The 17,715-nt window shown below is 36.0% G+C and overlaps 1 protein-coding gene across 1 annotated transcript in view; it reads right to left on the bottom strand.

Moving 5' to 3' along the window:
- The window catches only part of Nep1 (M13 family metallopeptidase neprilysin 1), a 217,407-nt gene that overhangs the window by 2,590 nt on the left and 197,102 nt on the right, over positions 1–17,715 (bottom strand). The window contains exons 4-12 of the mRNA XM_089634807.1: positions 16,955–17,160; positions 15,660–15,839; positions 10,632–10,843; positions 9,690–9,906; positions 8,551–8,733; positions 7,370–7,532; positions 5,986–6,105; positions 3,669–3,865; positions 2,480–2,642 (exon numbers count right to left, since the gene is read on the bottom strand). Coding sequence (XP_089490933.1) covers positions 2,480–2,642; positions 3,669–3,865; positions 5,986–6,105; positions 7,370–7,532; positions 8,551–8,733; positions 9,690–9,906; positions 10,632–10,843; positions 15,660–15,839; positions 16,955–17,160 — 1,641 coding nt within the window. The remainder of the gene's footprint in view (positions 1–2,479; positions 2,643–3,668; positions 3,866–5,985; positions 6,106–7,369; positions 7,533–8,550; positions 8,734–9,689; positions 9,907–10,631; positions 10,844–15,659; positions 15,840–16,954; positions 17,161–17,715) is intronic.

The raw sequence follows: 17,715 nt of genomic DNA, 5'->3' as shown, positions 1-17,715 counted from the left end.
TATAGAACATATTATATCGGGATGTTCTATATTAGCACCGTCCGAGTATACATTTAGGCACAATCAAGTTTTAAAAATAATTCACCAAAATTTGGTAATTAAACATAACTTGATTGACTGCCATAATGTAGTACCATATTATGAATACGAACCAAATTCATTTTTAGAAAACGAATTTTATAAAATATATTATGATAAAACTATACTAACAGACCGAGCGATTAGTCATAATAGACCCAATATAGTTTTACATGACAAAATTAAAAAAATAACTTATATCATTGATGTCGTCGCTATTCCAAATTCCTGTAATATTCAAAAATCTGTTAGTGAAAAAATAAGAAAATACACAGATTTAGGAAATGAAATAAAAAGAATTTGGCATTCTCAGACTATAAAAATATTACCATTCGTTATTTCGGCTACTAGCATTATACCTAGCTCTCTAATTAAAAATTTAGGCGTATTAGATCTATCAAAAAAATTATATATAAAGATGCAAAAATCGGTCATTTTGAATACATGTAGGATAACAAAAGATTTTTTAAATGTTTATGTTGAGAGATCAGTAGGATTTATAGGCCCTGTTAGAAGTTCTACCGAGCCGAACCCTCTGATATGAAAATATCTGGAGTCGGTGAATTATTTTCCCATTTGATCTCTGGTGATTTGACGTGTTGTGTTCTTGTATTGTTTTGTATTTATTTCGCTTATATAATGCACTTACATAATGTTGATTGACTAGATGATCATTTGTGGAAAAGTGAGTGGAAGGGTTAAGTTTTTCCTTTGGGGAAGATTTAACCCGGACAACTAAATCGGAAGTTAAAAAAAAAAAAATTTATTCCAGAATGTATGCAGGGGTAGTGCAATGCAATACATTCCATATTTGAAATAATATACATAATAAGTAATAAAAATAATAATAAGGTTGGTAATAACATGGCGATTCCGACAGGCACAAAAAAGCGGAATTTAAGTGAAAAAAGATAAAATATAAACACAAAAATGAGCGTGAACAGCCGTTTATGGGGGATATGTGCACATCTCCCGTCTCCAGAGGGCCATCAGAGGGGACTCCATCCAGGCAGCCATGGCAGCGATGATTTTGTTACTAGATTGGCGTAGTCTGCACCATAAGCTTCCCATGTGATGGCGGAGAAGCGCTCTGAAAGAGTGTACTCGTCCCTCCAGGAACATTTCCGTGGCGCTGCAGTATCTCGGTAGGCAGAATAGTTGGCGATATGCATTATTGTATGCAACTTTTATCTTATGCCATTGGGATGAAGTGTAATCCACCCACAGCTCTGACATATACAGCGAAGTGCAAAATGCATTGAAAAGTATCTTTTTCACGTTTGTACTTCAGAGATAAAAACGCCTTGACAGCATACCTGCTCTAACGGATATCGCTCTTCTTTGCCTTTCCATATCCTCGATGTCTTTCAGGTCGTCTGTGATAATATGTCCCAGGTATTTGACGCTACGACTAACATCCATTTTCCTTCCATCTAGCCATACTGAAGGTGTTAGCATGTTTTCGTTTTTGCATTTGAAAACCATAACTATTGAGTAGTGCATTTTTTGAGTACAGTTTATTTTATTAGGTAATTAAATCACCTCAAGGGCGTGATATTGTGTATTGCAGATATTCAGAGGTAACAATATTATATTTAGGGGGTATTTCACTATCTCTGATTATGTTCTGACTAAGCACTAATCCGCGGATTAGTCATTTTTTCGTTTTCACTATATCTGAATAACGCTAACGCTCGGGTTAAAGTTCGATTTGACTAATCAGTGCTTGAACCTCACGTTAGGCGCTATTCCTCGAATCAAAGATGGCGTCAAAACATTCCGAGTTTGACAGCGGAGAAGTGAGTCGAATTTTGTTGAATGAATTTGAATGCTTGTATGATACATCCTGAATGATTTGATTGTGTTCAAAATAAGAAACAATGTATTAATTCGACACGAATCTATCTAAAATGACCTGATAATCAACATAACATAACCAAAAAAATGCACACTTTGCGGTGTGCGGACTGTGACGCATGACAGCCGTGGCAGTAGATGGAGTAACTGCAAACATTTTGCGATGTTGTCAGACTATTTCGAGTGTTATCTATCCGGAAGCTCGAGAACAATGGTGAAACGGTCGCCGTTGAATAACGAAGTTATTCTGATCTTTAAAGCCAGCCAACGGATAGCTAGTCAGATATTTAGCCCGACATAGTGAAATACCCCCTTTGTGTGTGTTTTCGCCTTTAATGTTATGTTAAGACTCCTTTGGTGTTTAAATGGGCTGCCTCTAAATTAAATATCATGATGATTTCTGACTTCCAGTAGGAGTGGCATAGCAAGTAGAGGAAGTGAACAACTTTTAGAACATAGGACATAGATTTTTTTTTATCTGGATGATGATTGTTGACATCCTTGCAAGATTAGAACAGAGAAAGAATAAGGAGCTAGTACTGACCTGGAGCATGTACTGAGGAGCGCACCTTGTTGAGGGCGTCTTCAGGCCGCATGGAGCCGCACCAAATCTGCGCGTAGTTGAGGAAGAACAGCTGGTCATGTGTCAGGTTGAAGCCTGGCAGGTCAGGTTCGGGCCCATGTTTGGACACCCACTTGCGGTATGCCTGGAGATAAGCAAGGTATAAATAATTTATTATTGAACATGATGAAACTGAGAGAACAGATTGAAGTAACCATAATATTGGTTTAAGTACTTCGACAAGATGATAATGTAATTTATGACATTGACTTTAATATTATTGTTCGATACGAAAACGGCATGCATGGCTTCCATAGGTGTGCAGGTCATAGGCCCATTGTCCACCATAGCTATCATGTTCCACTTTTTCCTTTTTTTTACCAGCCTGCTACCCAATTCCTTCAATGAAGTTCATTGAGACTGTCATTCTGTGTTATTGATGTTTCCCGAGGGGCGATTCCAGTTCTACTCATGCAAGGATAAGTAACTGTCCTTAACTTTGATAGGCGGGTATTGGTACCGCTGATAACCAACACCTCTGCCGTAGGTCACCCCAAGTGGTTCGCTATGTTTGGTGACTTAGCAGCGGTGCTTGGGTTCATGGGGTGAGGTTTTTCCGGGTCTTGGCGGCGGATGCATCTGCCCACTAACTGCGTGGCAGGCCGGATCGGGAGATATTGGTTGAGGGAGATCGTTTGACCTCTCCAGCAGGACTCTGTCAGAACATCACTGCGCCTCAATGGGAGGGATGGATTCATATATAAATAACCTAACCTTCCCAGACACAGCATCCCCAAAGATGACACATGCCTTGAGGGGAAATATTTTCCACAGGGCCTCCCGTGCGGAGCTAATGTAAAAAAAAAAACTTTTTTGCTGTCATCTGAGAGAACTGGAATCGCAGAAAACTAAAAAGTTGGTTAATTTTAAGGTGAAGGACAATTCGTTAATCTAAAACAAAATCAGAATCGCCCCTCTGGTTTTATAACATACGGGCCCTTGGAATCAGATCATTGGCTGAAAAGTCAACTTTCAAACAAGGAACAACTTTCAATCAACAAATCACATCGCCAAGATGACGAGACGATTTTTATCCATTTACTGAAATAATATTTTGTGTCAATTAATCAATTAATTGGATTTATAAATTTAATCATTCAGAAATTCTCACCCTAAATGATTGTTTGAGCCCGCCATTGTCCGCTATGTTTTCTCCTTGCGTCATCCTTCCATTGATGTTCATGCCAATCTCGTCTATCCGATACTTTGAGTACTGGTCTATGATGCATTGGGCTCTTTCTCTGAAGGCTTTCACCGTTGCGTTATTCCACCACTGCATCATGTTGCCGTCCTTGTCAAACTGTCTCCCTGTATAAAAAAAAATACAGATTATTAAAAAAAAAACTCTTTATGTATAAAAAGAAATATTTTGAAAAAAATATCATGATGATAAATAATACATTTATACCTACCTGTATACATTTTACAAAATACTATGATATTTTCCAAAAAGTTAATACAATATTTATAAGTTGTATACAATAATTATGAGAATGGTATCAACGGTTCCATGATAACTCCTCAAAATGACAATTTAACACACCTATAAAAAGTGCTATAAAGTTATGGAAAGTAATTAAATAGTTATAAAAGTGATTAAACAAAAACTAGATTAAATAGTTACATATGTAACCTATTTAACCTAGTTTTTGTTTCATAACTTTTCATAACATTGTAGCACTTTAACCGGTCACCGGTATCAACATACTAAAATAATACATAAATGAGAACATGACAAGGTCCAAAGACCATTGCCAAAAATATTATGGTTGTGTCAGGGCCGGCCCTAAGCAGCTGCAATTGGAGCAGTTCGCTCCGGGTGCCTACTTGACGAAACGCCAAGGAACTAAGGAGCCAATAGGCTGATAATACCTAACACTTGATACAGCGCCCTTGAGGTTTTATTGCGTACGTGATTCAAAAAATTATTAACAAATTATTGTAAGCAATAATTAGTTGCTTGAAATATCCATACAAATTGAAAATATCTCCTGAGTAAAAACAAATGCCGCCAACAGGAATAGAACCCGCGACTTCTGATGTCCGGTCAGGTGCTCTGAGACCACTGAGCTACGTCGGCTAATTTCCAACACGTCAAATAATTCAATATGTACATCAAACCTGAATGATAGCAAAAGTTGGGGAATCCCGAAGAAGACATGGTACTATCAAGTGAATCAGATACTTGAGTCGGGCCAATCCCAGGTCTTCAACAAACCTAACCTTTAATATCCCACTAAAACAGTCCACCCACAGACAAAGATCCTAAGAACTATTCCATTAAACTGTATAACTTGCCACCTACTTTGAAACAACTTGCTGATAATTCAAAATTACACAAACTAAAAAAACAGATCACAATTAAATTATTAATGGATAAAAATTAAAGTAACACAATTTTTCCAAAACAATTCATCCTAATTCGAACATAACACAATTAAATTAGTATTAAAATTATATTATGTTTTTAGTTCTACTAAATAGATTATTATTCTATAATTATTTTGTAGTATTTTTAAATACTTGCATTAATTTTTATATAATTTTGTTTTGTTTTATTCTCTTTGCATCATTAAGGAGGGGTTGTTTTGGAGAATTTGAACAATTCTTCATTCTGTGAAAGATTTTTATTATTAAGTTCTGTTATTATTTCAGTTCCGTCAAGCAACTAGCCCATGATGATATAATAACAGAACTTGAATAGGACTTTCACAGAACCCGAAAATGAAAGTTGAAATTTGATGAATTGTTCAAGTTCTGCAAAACAAACCATCCAAGTACACTTCATGTAGTATCAATTTCTTTCACTAAATTGTTACTACATTGTGTCTATGTAATATTATGATGTGGGTACTTTCACTGCTACTAATCTAATTTGTACACAATATGTATATGACGTATGCATGGCAGTATTTTAAATGACGGCATGATAATACTATACCTTAATCATTCAAACACCTCAGCACAGGTTCTCCTAGTGAAGTATTCACAAAACACTACTAGTAACCCATACAGATACGGATTATGTATTAATATTTTTACTATATCTATTTGAATTTCACATTTGTTTTCGGTAATGAATAGCAGATGGACTCGTTGTTGATGACAATGCATTCTATCAACTTCTGGTGTAAATCACCACGATCTACAAGATCGGTAGCAGGGTTGACTCCTGTCCCTGTGAAGGAATCTTAAATCCTCAGCCAAACCAAATTTTAATTATTTTTTAAAGCATTAAATAAATTTTAAATATTATTAGGTAGGCGACACATTACACTATACGCATCATGGCATGGTCTATTTTAGCATATCTTTCGCCGTACACTACTTTGTTTTTTACAAGTTGAATTTTTTCGATAAATATTATTTATTATGTAAACTGTGTGCAAGAGAAAAGAAATGCATGAAAAAATATATAAAGAAAGAACCTTTGTCATCAAATCCATGGGTTATTTCATGTCCAATTACAACTCCAATTCCACCGTAGTTCAGTGACTTGGGAAAATGTTGACTGTAGAACAAAGGCTGAAGGATTCCTGCAGGAATTACTGTAATCAAAGAAGATCAGATTAGCATAACATGATGGCAGAGGCGGTTCCTTGGTACGTGCATTTGTGCATTGCACTGCTTGTCTTCAATCTCCACATAACAAATTACAACGACATCTGTGCCCCAGTGATCGATGTAAGAAATTCGTAATTCCCGTCAGGTCATTATTTGAGCTATCTTCTAGTAAAAAAATCCCGCGCAAGAGCAAGCGGTCGTGCATACCCCGATATGCACAGAACCAACTTTTACCATACTACTAAAACAGCGTCGGGCGGTATCGAGACAGCCCAAAGTAGCCGAAACGGTGACATGAGCGAGACAGATTACACTCTTAACGTCAAATTACGTGTTAGAGCAGTGCAGATACATAACCCATCCGTGCATTATCGAAGTGCTTTGACGGCGAGTGAATTTTGCATCACTTTGATCATGCGTAATCCAATGCGTTTGGAATGGATTCGCTTAGAAATACTAATGTTCAATGTTAACGCAACAACATTAACACATTGGAACTCGTTCGCGGTGAAATCAAACGGTTTCGCTATATTTTCAACGATGAATTGAGTGTCTTTTATTTTCAAGATAATTTTGTATTATTTAATCAGTTATTTTAGTACTCATAAACGGACCGGACCCTAACCGAACCAGGCAACTACTCGATATGGACAGAAACTCACTGAGGGAACTGGTAGGACTATTAACGGGACACTGCCATCTCAGGAGACACATGCAACTGTTGGGAGTGGAAAACACCAACATCTGTAGGAAATGTGAAGAGGAGGAAGAGACTCCAATTCACCTATGGTGCCAATGCCCCGCTCTGCTGGGAATAAGGCTCAGATACCTGGGAAGACACAGTGTGGAACCAGAAGACATCGCCACATATCCAATGACAGCCCTGGTGAACTTCATAAAAGGGACCGGGTTACTGGCAAGGGAATGAGGTAAAATGGGAGATAGTACAATGGGCCTATGGCCTAAGTGCTCGCGGGGAACGTAAGTAAACCGCCTCCGACTATAAAAAAAAAAAAAAAAAAAAAAATCAGTTATTTTACAAATATAACTTAGAAGATAGAATGAATTGCAGTAGGTGTTCCCATTCATTAATTTGCTCCACCTAACTTACAGACTAGGTACATTTTAAAAGTGAAATGCACTGCTGGTAATTACAGTCACGGGCCGCGTCTGCATGATGGATATGGTACCGGAATTAAACCAGGAGTATCTACCACTGAATTGATTTATTAAACTTGATAGACTTACCTATGTCATTGCGGTTTGGGTTGTAGAAGGCGTTCACTATGGCAGGTTCAGTTGTCCACTTATCCTTGTTGACTGGCTGACGAAGAAGTTGCAGATTGCGATATGCTTCATGCTTTAATACATGTAATACATTTGTGATGAAATCTTCCACTTTGATATTGAGCTAGAAAAAACATATAAATCTTTCATTAAAAATAAAAATAAAAATTAACATAAAAATAATAATTACAGGAGTATTTACTCCCGATTTCTGCGAAAATGTATTTAGGCTAGATACCGTCCCGCGCAGTATGCGGGGATCAACCATTCTGGCTAAATATGCTTGCTGTGCAGTGCGCGGGGTTCGTCCGGAAAGGGTTAAGTCAGTCTAGCACTATGTGACGGAGGGGATTATTTGTATGTAATTAAATATCTAAACAAACTGTACTTTGTAATTTAAATTTCATTGAATGTGTTTGGTATGAACTGGCTCCTTTCTGCAGTACTACGCTCAATTGAAAACTAGATCATGAACAGAGATGTGCTTTATTTCAAATAAATCCATTTCAAATGGAAATGCAAAATGGGTATTTTCCATTTTGCATTTTAAATGCTTTTCTCAATGCATTTTCCATTTTAAATGCTTTTTGCAACATTCTTCCTACTTTCTCCACTCATCAGCCCCAAATATCAGTCGGTCCTCAACCTCGCTATGAGAGATAATTTACATTTGTCAAGTTGCTCCCTGGTAGGAGCCCTGGCAATTGAGTGATTATTATTAGTGACCATTACAAAAAATACTGAACATGGCCATGACGCTGTAGTATTAAATTTTAGATAGCAGTTTCTATGTTTTTACGTTGGCAACATTAGTCCCGTGCAAATTTTTTGTGGTTTCATAATCTGTAGTCGTGGTGTTTTTGGATTTACCATCATGTAATATGTTCTACATTGATGTCCATTGTTAAATGACAAAATTGTTTAAAAACTCTATAATTATTTTAATTGTTTGACCTGAGAAACCATTTTGCATTTTCAATGCATTTTGAAAATAGGTATTTTGCATTTTGCATTTTCAAATGGAAAAGTTTTGACCCATTTCCATTTTGCATTTCAAATGGTTTTGGGTACCCATTTTGCACATCTCTGATCATGTTACATACATAACAACTTGAATAATGATTGGACATATTCATACTTACCATTGTATATTCCTTGCTGAGTTCATCAGGCTGCTTCAGGAGATCAGGATAGCCGATCCTCTCATTCATGGCATTGGCCTTGTCTTTAGCCACTGCTCGGGTCTCATCGTCCATCCAGTGGTTGTGCGCCAACAGTTCATTGAAGGCTTCCCTGATTGTGTGAATCATCTGCAGAGCAACTTCCTATTGGACCGAGCAAACAAATTGTTAAATGTTTTTGTAAAATTCTTCTCAATATTTCTATTGACTGATCAATTTCAATCCCTTTTTTCTTTTCTGTTTTGTCGTTACTAGTAATTTGCTTAAAATTTTATCCATCTTGTACCAATAAGAGCACACGATTTGATGAATTGATAAGGTTTTTGTTCCAGAGTTTCAGCTGTTTAAAGTCACAGAGAATTTCGTTTTATGCCCAATAAAGGGGTTACACAGAATTCAAATGAATTACAAACTTGATGAACTAATGTTGGCCAGTGGCTATAAAACTACTATAAGATTCTGTGCATAAAAGAACTGCGATGGACTGACCATGACCATTTGGAAAGAATTTCTGATAAAAAACACAAAACATCATATTCGATTGGATGCTACATAAGAATTACATCTTAAACCCACTTTATTAATATGCACATATATACATATGTATCTATATATATATTTATTTTTTTACGTTGCCACCACACAGAAAGCCCCGAGGAAAAAAATCCCTCAGGGCCTATGTCATCTTTGGGGCTGCTGTGTGGAGGGTCTTTTTAGGAAAAGGAAGGAGAGGAAGTTCTGGGAAGGAAAAAGGTGTAAAGGGTGGGTAAGAATCTGGGGGTCAGTGTGTCAAAGAGTGATAGACGGATGAATCCATCCCTTCCACTGCGGTGCAAGGTGATGGATCGAGAGAGTCCGGCTGGAGAACTCAAAAGGTCTCCCTCAACTAGTACATCCGTCGCCAAAACCTAGACAAACCTCTTCCCATGAGCACGGGCACGCCTGTTAAATCACCATGTAGCAAACCACTTGGGGTTACCTATGGCCAGGGTGTTAGTTATCTGATAATAGGATGCGTCATAATATCAGGGAAGTAATCATGGATATTCTTGATTGGTTGATGGAAATTACATTACAATATAAGTAGTCGTATTCGTTACCTTGCTTTCGTGGTTGAAATTATCTCTGATGAAGAGAGCAGATACAGCCATACCAAACTTCTTGTTGGTCCATTCCACGCACATGGACCAGCGGTGTCTCTCGCTCAGGATACCCTGCAATATCCTCCTGAAGTCCACACTGGCGCGGTTGTACTCGTCGATCATGTGAGGGATGATGGCGTATACCAGGCGCCACATCACGTAATTGTGCACTGTTCTGAAATATGAAATTAACCATTTGGTGAGTCAATGAATCCAATAGTAAACTTTACTATTTAAAATTAATTGTTGTTTGACTGGGATTATTGAGTTGTGTTGTATGTACTATCTCCCTTTTCTTCCCCTACGTTAGTCCTACATGTGCGAGCTTTGGGACAACTTTAAGTAGAGCAGCATGGAAATGCTACGGGTGCAGTATAACAACCCCTACCACATGATATTTGGCCTTCCCAGATCTGCAGTGCTTCCAAAATACTCATGGAAGGGCGAGTACCAGGATTTGCAGCCCTCATAAGAGCCCAGGAATCAGGTTAAAGGGTGTTTTACAAACAACTCCAATAATGTCCTTGTCATGGAATCCCGCCAGAGTCCAGACTCAAGCATCGCAGCACACTGGAGAAAGCTGTTGTCCCTGTCAATGCTAAACGTCTTTTGTAGTTGTTCTTATTTTTGTACTTTGTAATATTATTGTACGTTAGTACGTATAATGTTTTATAGGATTGTGGTGTGGGTTTTGTACAAGCCTCCCCACATTCCGGAATAAACTCGTTATTATAATAACCACGCTGTCCATGCGATTTGTTGTATTATTTACAGCCCTTACAAAATCATTTTATTTAATAATATATCAACAGGACTCGCTCAATCTATAAGTTTTTTTTCAAATCTTCCACTTCCTTCTTTTGCAGCGCCATTAAAAAAATATGATGCTTCACAAGTCACCTTTTGTCTGTTTCCGCCAGAATCTTTCCCATTCCGGTGAGGTACGGCATGGCGTAGCTAACAACAGGCTCTTCGCTTGTGATGGGAACATCCAGGATTGCCTTCAAGTAGGATTCCCAGTTCAGCTGAGGAATGGCCGCCTGAAGCTCTGTAAGGTTCATCTGCTGGTAGATGGAGCTGGTGTCATGGCGGTCTGCTTCTGATACTGACACCTTTGAAAAAATACTGTCGCATTAAAAATAAATTCTTGGTATTATTAAGATCGAGATTGCTTGAATTGCTTGTTTTAGACCAGAACATTAACAATAAATAATGAGGTTTTGAATACAAGTGCGAATCTTGAAGGTTACATAAATAATATTAAAAGCGAATTGATTTGAAGGAGATGGTAGGAAGAACACCCAAAAAATAGATTTCATCATTATGATCAGTTACCATGTCACATGTAGTTGGGCGAATAGCAAATCTTTCTGTCATCTGCGGCATGCTCAGATGCTCCATTGACAAGTTGTCCACTCTTAGCAAATCCATTGGCGTCCCCTATATGTCCTCTTTTACGGGCACAGTCGCATATACGAGTAGATTAACCACTGCACAAATACATCCAAATAGACTATCCAAGAAGAGATTGAAGAAAAAAACTTTCCAATTATAATAACTTCATTAAATACGAACCAAAATCAAGACCAACTTAAGGAAACAATACAAAATAAAATTAAAATATCTGCTCTGGGCATCGGAGTAAACAGCATGAAAAAAATAACTAACAACAGATTAATTATAACTTGCCCTAAAAAAGAAGATGCAACCAAACTGAAAAATGAAATAAACAAAATATCAAAAAAGACATTACGGCAGAAGAAATACAAAGAAAAAAACCGTGTGTAATATTCAAAGGAATACAAACAAATTACACAAAAGAAAAATTTTTAACAGACTTAAGACTCCAAAATGATGACATTAAAACAATGACAGATCAAAATCCTGATATATTTCAGGTGAAAGCTATCACCGACAACAAAAGAAATAAGTCCCACAATATAATTGTCGAAACAAATGGAAACATGAGAGATTACCTTATAAGAAAAAAACGTGTCAACTTAGGATTCTTGAGGATATATGTTGAAGACTGCTACCCTTTAACGCAATGCTACCATTGTCTAAGATTTGGCCATACTGCACATAAATGCCTAGATAAAATAAAGGATCCAAGATGTATGCACTGCGCCGGAGACCACCAATACCGGGAATGCAAATCTCTGGACTGTCCCTCCAAATGTGCCAACTGCTGGGATTCTAATCAAAAGAAACATCCCTACGGATCACCTACCAAATAGTATAGCATGTAAGTTTAGAAATTATATGTTAAAAGTTGCCAAACAAAAAATTGATTACAATGCAGAATAAATTAACTATTTTAATTAAAATCAATAATTTAAATATTCAGCCTGACGGCATAGTGTTAAACAAACCATTTACAAATCATGAGTCACTGCCGATTGCTTATCAGCGGCGGCACTCTTATTTTAAATATATTCAGACGACAATAAACAAAAATAATAATAGAGGTGTTGCAGTACTCATTTTGACGAAATTCATTATTGTTAATATTTTAGATTACCCAATATTTCTTACAAACTGCATTCAAATTGAAATAAATATAAAAATAACATATGTAAACCTACCTTTCAATCATTACTCAAATAAATACTTAGGTATAGTAACCAAAGACGTTGTAATAAATTATCATATTAATAGCGCAGAATTTGAACTAATTATTTTATAAAATATTGCTTTAAGTAATTATCTAGAAGAAGATAATGAAGTAGATTTTTTAAGAACTAACGATCTACAACAGTGGATAAATATTAAAAAAAGTGATGTAGGGGAATTAATTTGTATTCATGTAAATATCAGATCATTATGTAAGAATTGGGATGTTTTACATGTTTATTTAAGAAATTGTTGGGAGCGTATAGATATTTTAATGATTAGCGAAACTAATATACAAGCTGACCAAATTAATATGTATGAGATTCCGGGCTATTCAAATTACAACTATTGTCGTAATAATAAATCAGGTGGGGGCATATCGCTATATATAAGAAACAGTATGGTATTTAAACAATCACCACTAGAATCAAATTATTTTGAAAATGTTTTTGGTGTAATTACTCTTCCAAATAAACAAAGTTTGAGTATATTAGCGATATATCGACCACCGAATCTTAACAAACTATCTTTTATCAGGGAAATTGAATCTATTCTGAAGGATTTCATAGGCCTTCGAGACAATGTTTTGTTCTTTGGGGACACTAATATAAACTTGATGAATTTTAATGATCCTGTAGTAAACTCATATGAAAATATTCTTGCAAGCAATTATTTGATCAAATGCATAGACGGTGTGACGCGGGAAGCAATTGTTAGCGGACGCATAACACAATCATGCATAGATCATATATACGTTAGGTACAGTAACGGGCTTAAACAAGTGGACTCGCTATCATCGTGTATATGCGAGATTTCCATAGCAGATCACTATATGACAGCCGTTAATATTAAATATGATGTGCAAAAAGAACCATTAAAAAACATGAAAAAGATAACAATTTTGTCCCAAAAACATATTGATAATCACATCCGAGAAATACATTGGAATTCTTTACTTAATGCACAAGAAAGTACCTTTTTGTATCATCAAATTAAAAATAATTTCATTAATTTATATGAAAAAAGCACTGTATCATTTTTTGAAAAACCAACCAAAAGACCACATGCGATCAAAAAATGGATAACTACAGATATTTTAGAGTTAATAAAAAAAAGGGATTTATTGTTTCGAAGATGGAAAAATTCTCCTTGTAATAAAACTTATGAAAATGAATACAGGTACATGCGAAATAATGTCAACAAATTAATTACTAAAAGAAAAAATTGTTATTTTAAAGATAAATTCAAACGTAGTTTCAATAATACTAAGCAAACATGGGATGAAATAAATAAATTGTTGGGAAGAAAAACTAAAAGTAATTGTGATGAAGTCATCTCACGATATGTGTTAAAGGAACAGACGGTGGAAAATGTTACAAACCAATACGTAAATTATTTCTCAGATAGTATAAGCCAAATGTTGCACAGATGTGATTTTAAGGCATCCAATGTTAATCAAATAGAATTACCTCACAGTATGTATTTACCAAAGGCAACTCTCACTGAGATAAAAAATATTGTTAAGAAAATGAAAAATTCAAAATCCTTGGGAATGGACAACATAAGAATGTACGACATAAAAAGACATATAGATATTTTAGGACCTATTATAACGCACTTAGTTAATAGACTTATTATAGAAGCTGAATTGCCAAATGATCTTAAATGTGCTATTATTAGACCTATATACAAAGGAGGAAAGCACTCAGAAATAGGAAACTATCGACCTATCAGTATAATGCCTGCACTTGAAAAAATTTTTGAAAAATATATTTCCTTAAAATTAAATAAATACTTAGAAAAATTTGACATTATAGACCAAAAACAATATGGCTTTCAAAAGAAAAAAAGCACAGAGAATTTATTACAGGACTTTTCAAATTATATTAATAATGAATTAAACCATAAAAGACATGTTTTAGTACTATTTATAGATAACTCCAAAGCGTTTGATACAATTGACCCACAAAAATTATTAAAAATCTTAGAAGCAATTGGAATTAGAGGTAACCTACTTAATTTGTTTAAAAATTATTTATCTAATAGACATATATGTGTAAAAATATTAGAAAAAATGAGTGCGAGGAAAAAAATCTGTGCTGGAGTCCCGCAGGGGTCGATTTTGGGTCCAACCCTTTATATTATATTTGTATCAATAATGAAAAAATTATTTAAATATGTAAGACACTTTGTATATGCTGACGACACTGCTCTTGTCATATCTGATGAACAATTATCCATTGCGATTAAATATATGCAACATGACTTTACGTCCCTGATAAAATGGTCACATGACGCAGGTCTAATCATTAATACCAAGAAAACTAAATTGATGCACATACGGTCTCCACATGCTTCATTTCAGATCATGCCTAAAATAATTTCACATAACTTTATATGTATTCATCAAAACATTTTACAGCCATGTATGTGTGAAAGTATTGAACTGGTAAATGAATACGTTTATTTGGGGGTGACTGTTGATTGTCATTTCAAATGGGATACACAAATAAACAAAACTTGCAAGCGGCTGAGAGCGATAGTGGGTAGGATATACAAACTGAAATGTTTCGTTCCGGTGAACATTTTAAAAATTATTTACCTATCACTCGCAGAATCAACTTTACGGTATGGTTTAACTACTTGGGGTCACTCTTGTAAAACTAATTTAAACCACCTGCAATCAGTACAAAATTCTATGGTTAAGTTATTAGCTCAAAAACATATTTTTTCACAGAGACGAAACATATCATTGTTGTATCGGAATTTAACAATATTACCGGTGCAGGCCTTATTATGGTACAAAATATTGATTCAACATATATCTGAGTCTGATTATAAAAGGAAAGTGGAACATGAATATAATACAAGGTTTACAAAGAATGAAGGAATGCTTGTTCCAAAATATAATAATAAATACGGACGGCGAACCCTAGAATTTAACGTGCCAAAAATGCTTAATATGTTACCCATTAATATAAAAAATTGCGATTCCACAAATAGATTGAGATATATGCTGAAACAATGGTTACTAAATAGAGATAGTTTATATTAATTTAGGTGTGTTAATTGTATAGTTATAGTAATAATATTATTTTTGTATGTATGTAATTGATCATTAACATCCTGTTGACAAACTGCTTTATTGAAGTTTAACGGGATTGTAGCTTGAAAACCAATAAAAAAAAAATAAAAAAAAAGATGCTATTAACGCTTGGAGACTCCTGGCCGTCTCTTACCAACACTGCAATACTAAACTATTTGACTTTTAGTTTCGGAGATTTCAAACTTTGTAGATTTTAAAGTCATACTTACATTAGCCAATTTTCTCTCAAAGTCCACAACTTTCTGCAGCTCATCCGAGGCAGTGGCGACATCAGCCCCGAGCAGCACCGCTATCCTGGTCATCAGCCGGTGATAGGCCTCCATGTCTCCTTGGGAGTTGGCCTTAAGGTAATAGTCCCTCGATGGGAGGGTCAGTGCCATCTGGTCTATCTGGAAATATGTTACAACTTTATGTTACTTTTGATCGGGAGTTATTATAAATTTAAACTTATATAAAAACTTTTTCAATATGATGAACAAACATCAATACCCTTTCCCAAATAATGACATTATATTTTAAATTGTGTTTACCTACATAAAACAGAGCCTATTTCAAGCATCTCAACAGTTTAAAGACATGCCTAAATATGAAAATAGTTAATTAATTAATTAATCACAACTACCCACACAAAGGTTATTATTGCACTTTAAGTCACATACAACGTTTTAATCTAGTCCAATCTAACCGAACTTGCTTAGTTGTTCAAGTAAGTTGAAAAATAAATAACTATTATTTGATCTGACCTAACCATATCAAGTTATTCTCTTAATGTGAAAAACAGTAAATCCACTTACATTTTACAAAATTAATTACATCAGTTAAGACATTGTCTTTTGTTGAAAAAATATTATATATTGTAATCTTGAAGTAACTGAAGTTTAACTATTGGTTAACTATTTTACGCCACTACTATAGCCACGAATTTTTCACGAATCTGATTCTATTTTCGTCACAACTTACTTGTTTTTTGCAAAATGGGATTTATGTAAATTTGACCGTTTTACCAGATAATGTGTTTATATATTTATGAAAATGGGATACAATCTACCATATGTAGTTTCCCCAGAACGGCTCGTTAAACTCCGAGAAAATGATTTTTTAAACTGATTGTAACTCTCCCCAACGGGCATGATCGTGGGTAGGTTGGTCCTGCCTCTTGGAAAAATAAAAAGCTATGGTGAAGTCATCGGGGACATAAAGCGTAATACTTTCCAGAACATCGGGATTTCAAAAACGACCTTCTTAAGATAACTTGGTTAAGTAAGGGGCGTACCACAACCTAGCCCAACTCTCACACAGTGAGATCGTATAAACTGACATGCTCAATTGCGGGTGAATGAAATTAACCTGACTGTTAATGTTCAAATCAGTTCATGTTCAAGTTCATGTTCAAATCAGCTGCGAATCGCTTAACCTAACCTAACCTCACACAGCGCGGTCACATCGTCTCCCGCCGGCCGGAGTCCCCTTGTGAACGTGTGACCACTTCTTACTTTGTCCGCACCTGGATGATGTTCACGGAGGAGTTCTTGTCGTCGGGGCCAACCCACATCTCGACCAGCACGCCTTCGTTGTAGTCGCGGCGAACGCGCCCTAGCAGCGCTTCCACGGAGAGCGCGGGCGGGGTCCATCCTGCCGTGGCCACGGGCCATCCGCCCAGCGAGGCGAGCACCTCGCGCAGCTTCTTGTCACCCAGCTTGCTCATCTGGTCTGGAATGGCAGAAGCGGGAATACAGGTCAGTCATTGTGTTTGGTTTTGAAATGAGAATTTGCATAGTTCCATGTGTCATTTATCCACTTCCTAAATATCCCTTGCAGGAACAATGTTTGAAATTTGGAACAATGGCAAGGACACAGTGCTAATTCGGGTGCATCAGTTTTGAAAAAAAAGTAGACGAAGGATTGAGCTACTGGAAGGAAGTTGGTGTTTTTTCGTGTAAATAATCTGTGAAAAGAAGGAAGTAGACAATAATATCGAAGTGCTTAATATCGTTTAAGTACCCATTTGTTTTGTTGTGACGATAATTACCTCCAGGTATCGCGGTGGAACTCATTATATTGTGACTGTGTTATGTGCTCTTTCTTGGTAAGTGATTGGTCATCCTGTTTTCCTTTTTTCCATACCTTGTTCATTCCTTACACATACTATCATCACCTAATTCCAGAAAAAGCATATCTACTAGTGGCGGTTCGAGGCCTGTCTCATTGGGAGTCCAATCTGAGTTTGAGAGATTCAAGCGAGGCCATTTTGCAGTTTTAGCCATT

The sequence above is a fragment of the Hesperophylax consimilis genome, chromosome 8 (assembly GCF_061612785.1).
Source record: "Hesperophylax consimilis isolate HC1 chromosome 8, BYU_Hcon_1.0, whole genome shotgun sequence".
Classification (NCBI taxonomy): Eukaryota; Metazoa; Arthropoda; class Insecta; order Trichoptera; family Limnephilidae; genus Hesperophylax; species Hesperophylax consimilis.
The sequence above is the reverse complement of the archived record's forward strand: the minus strand, read 5'-3'. Positions and strand labels throughout refer to the sequence as shown.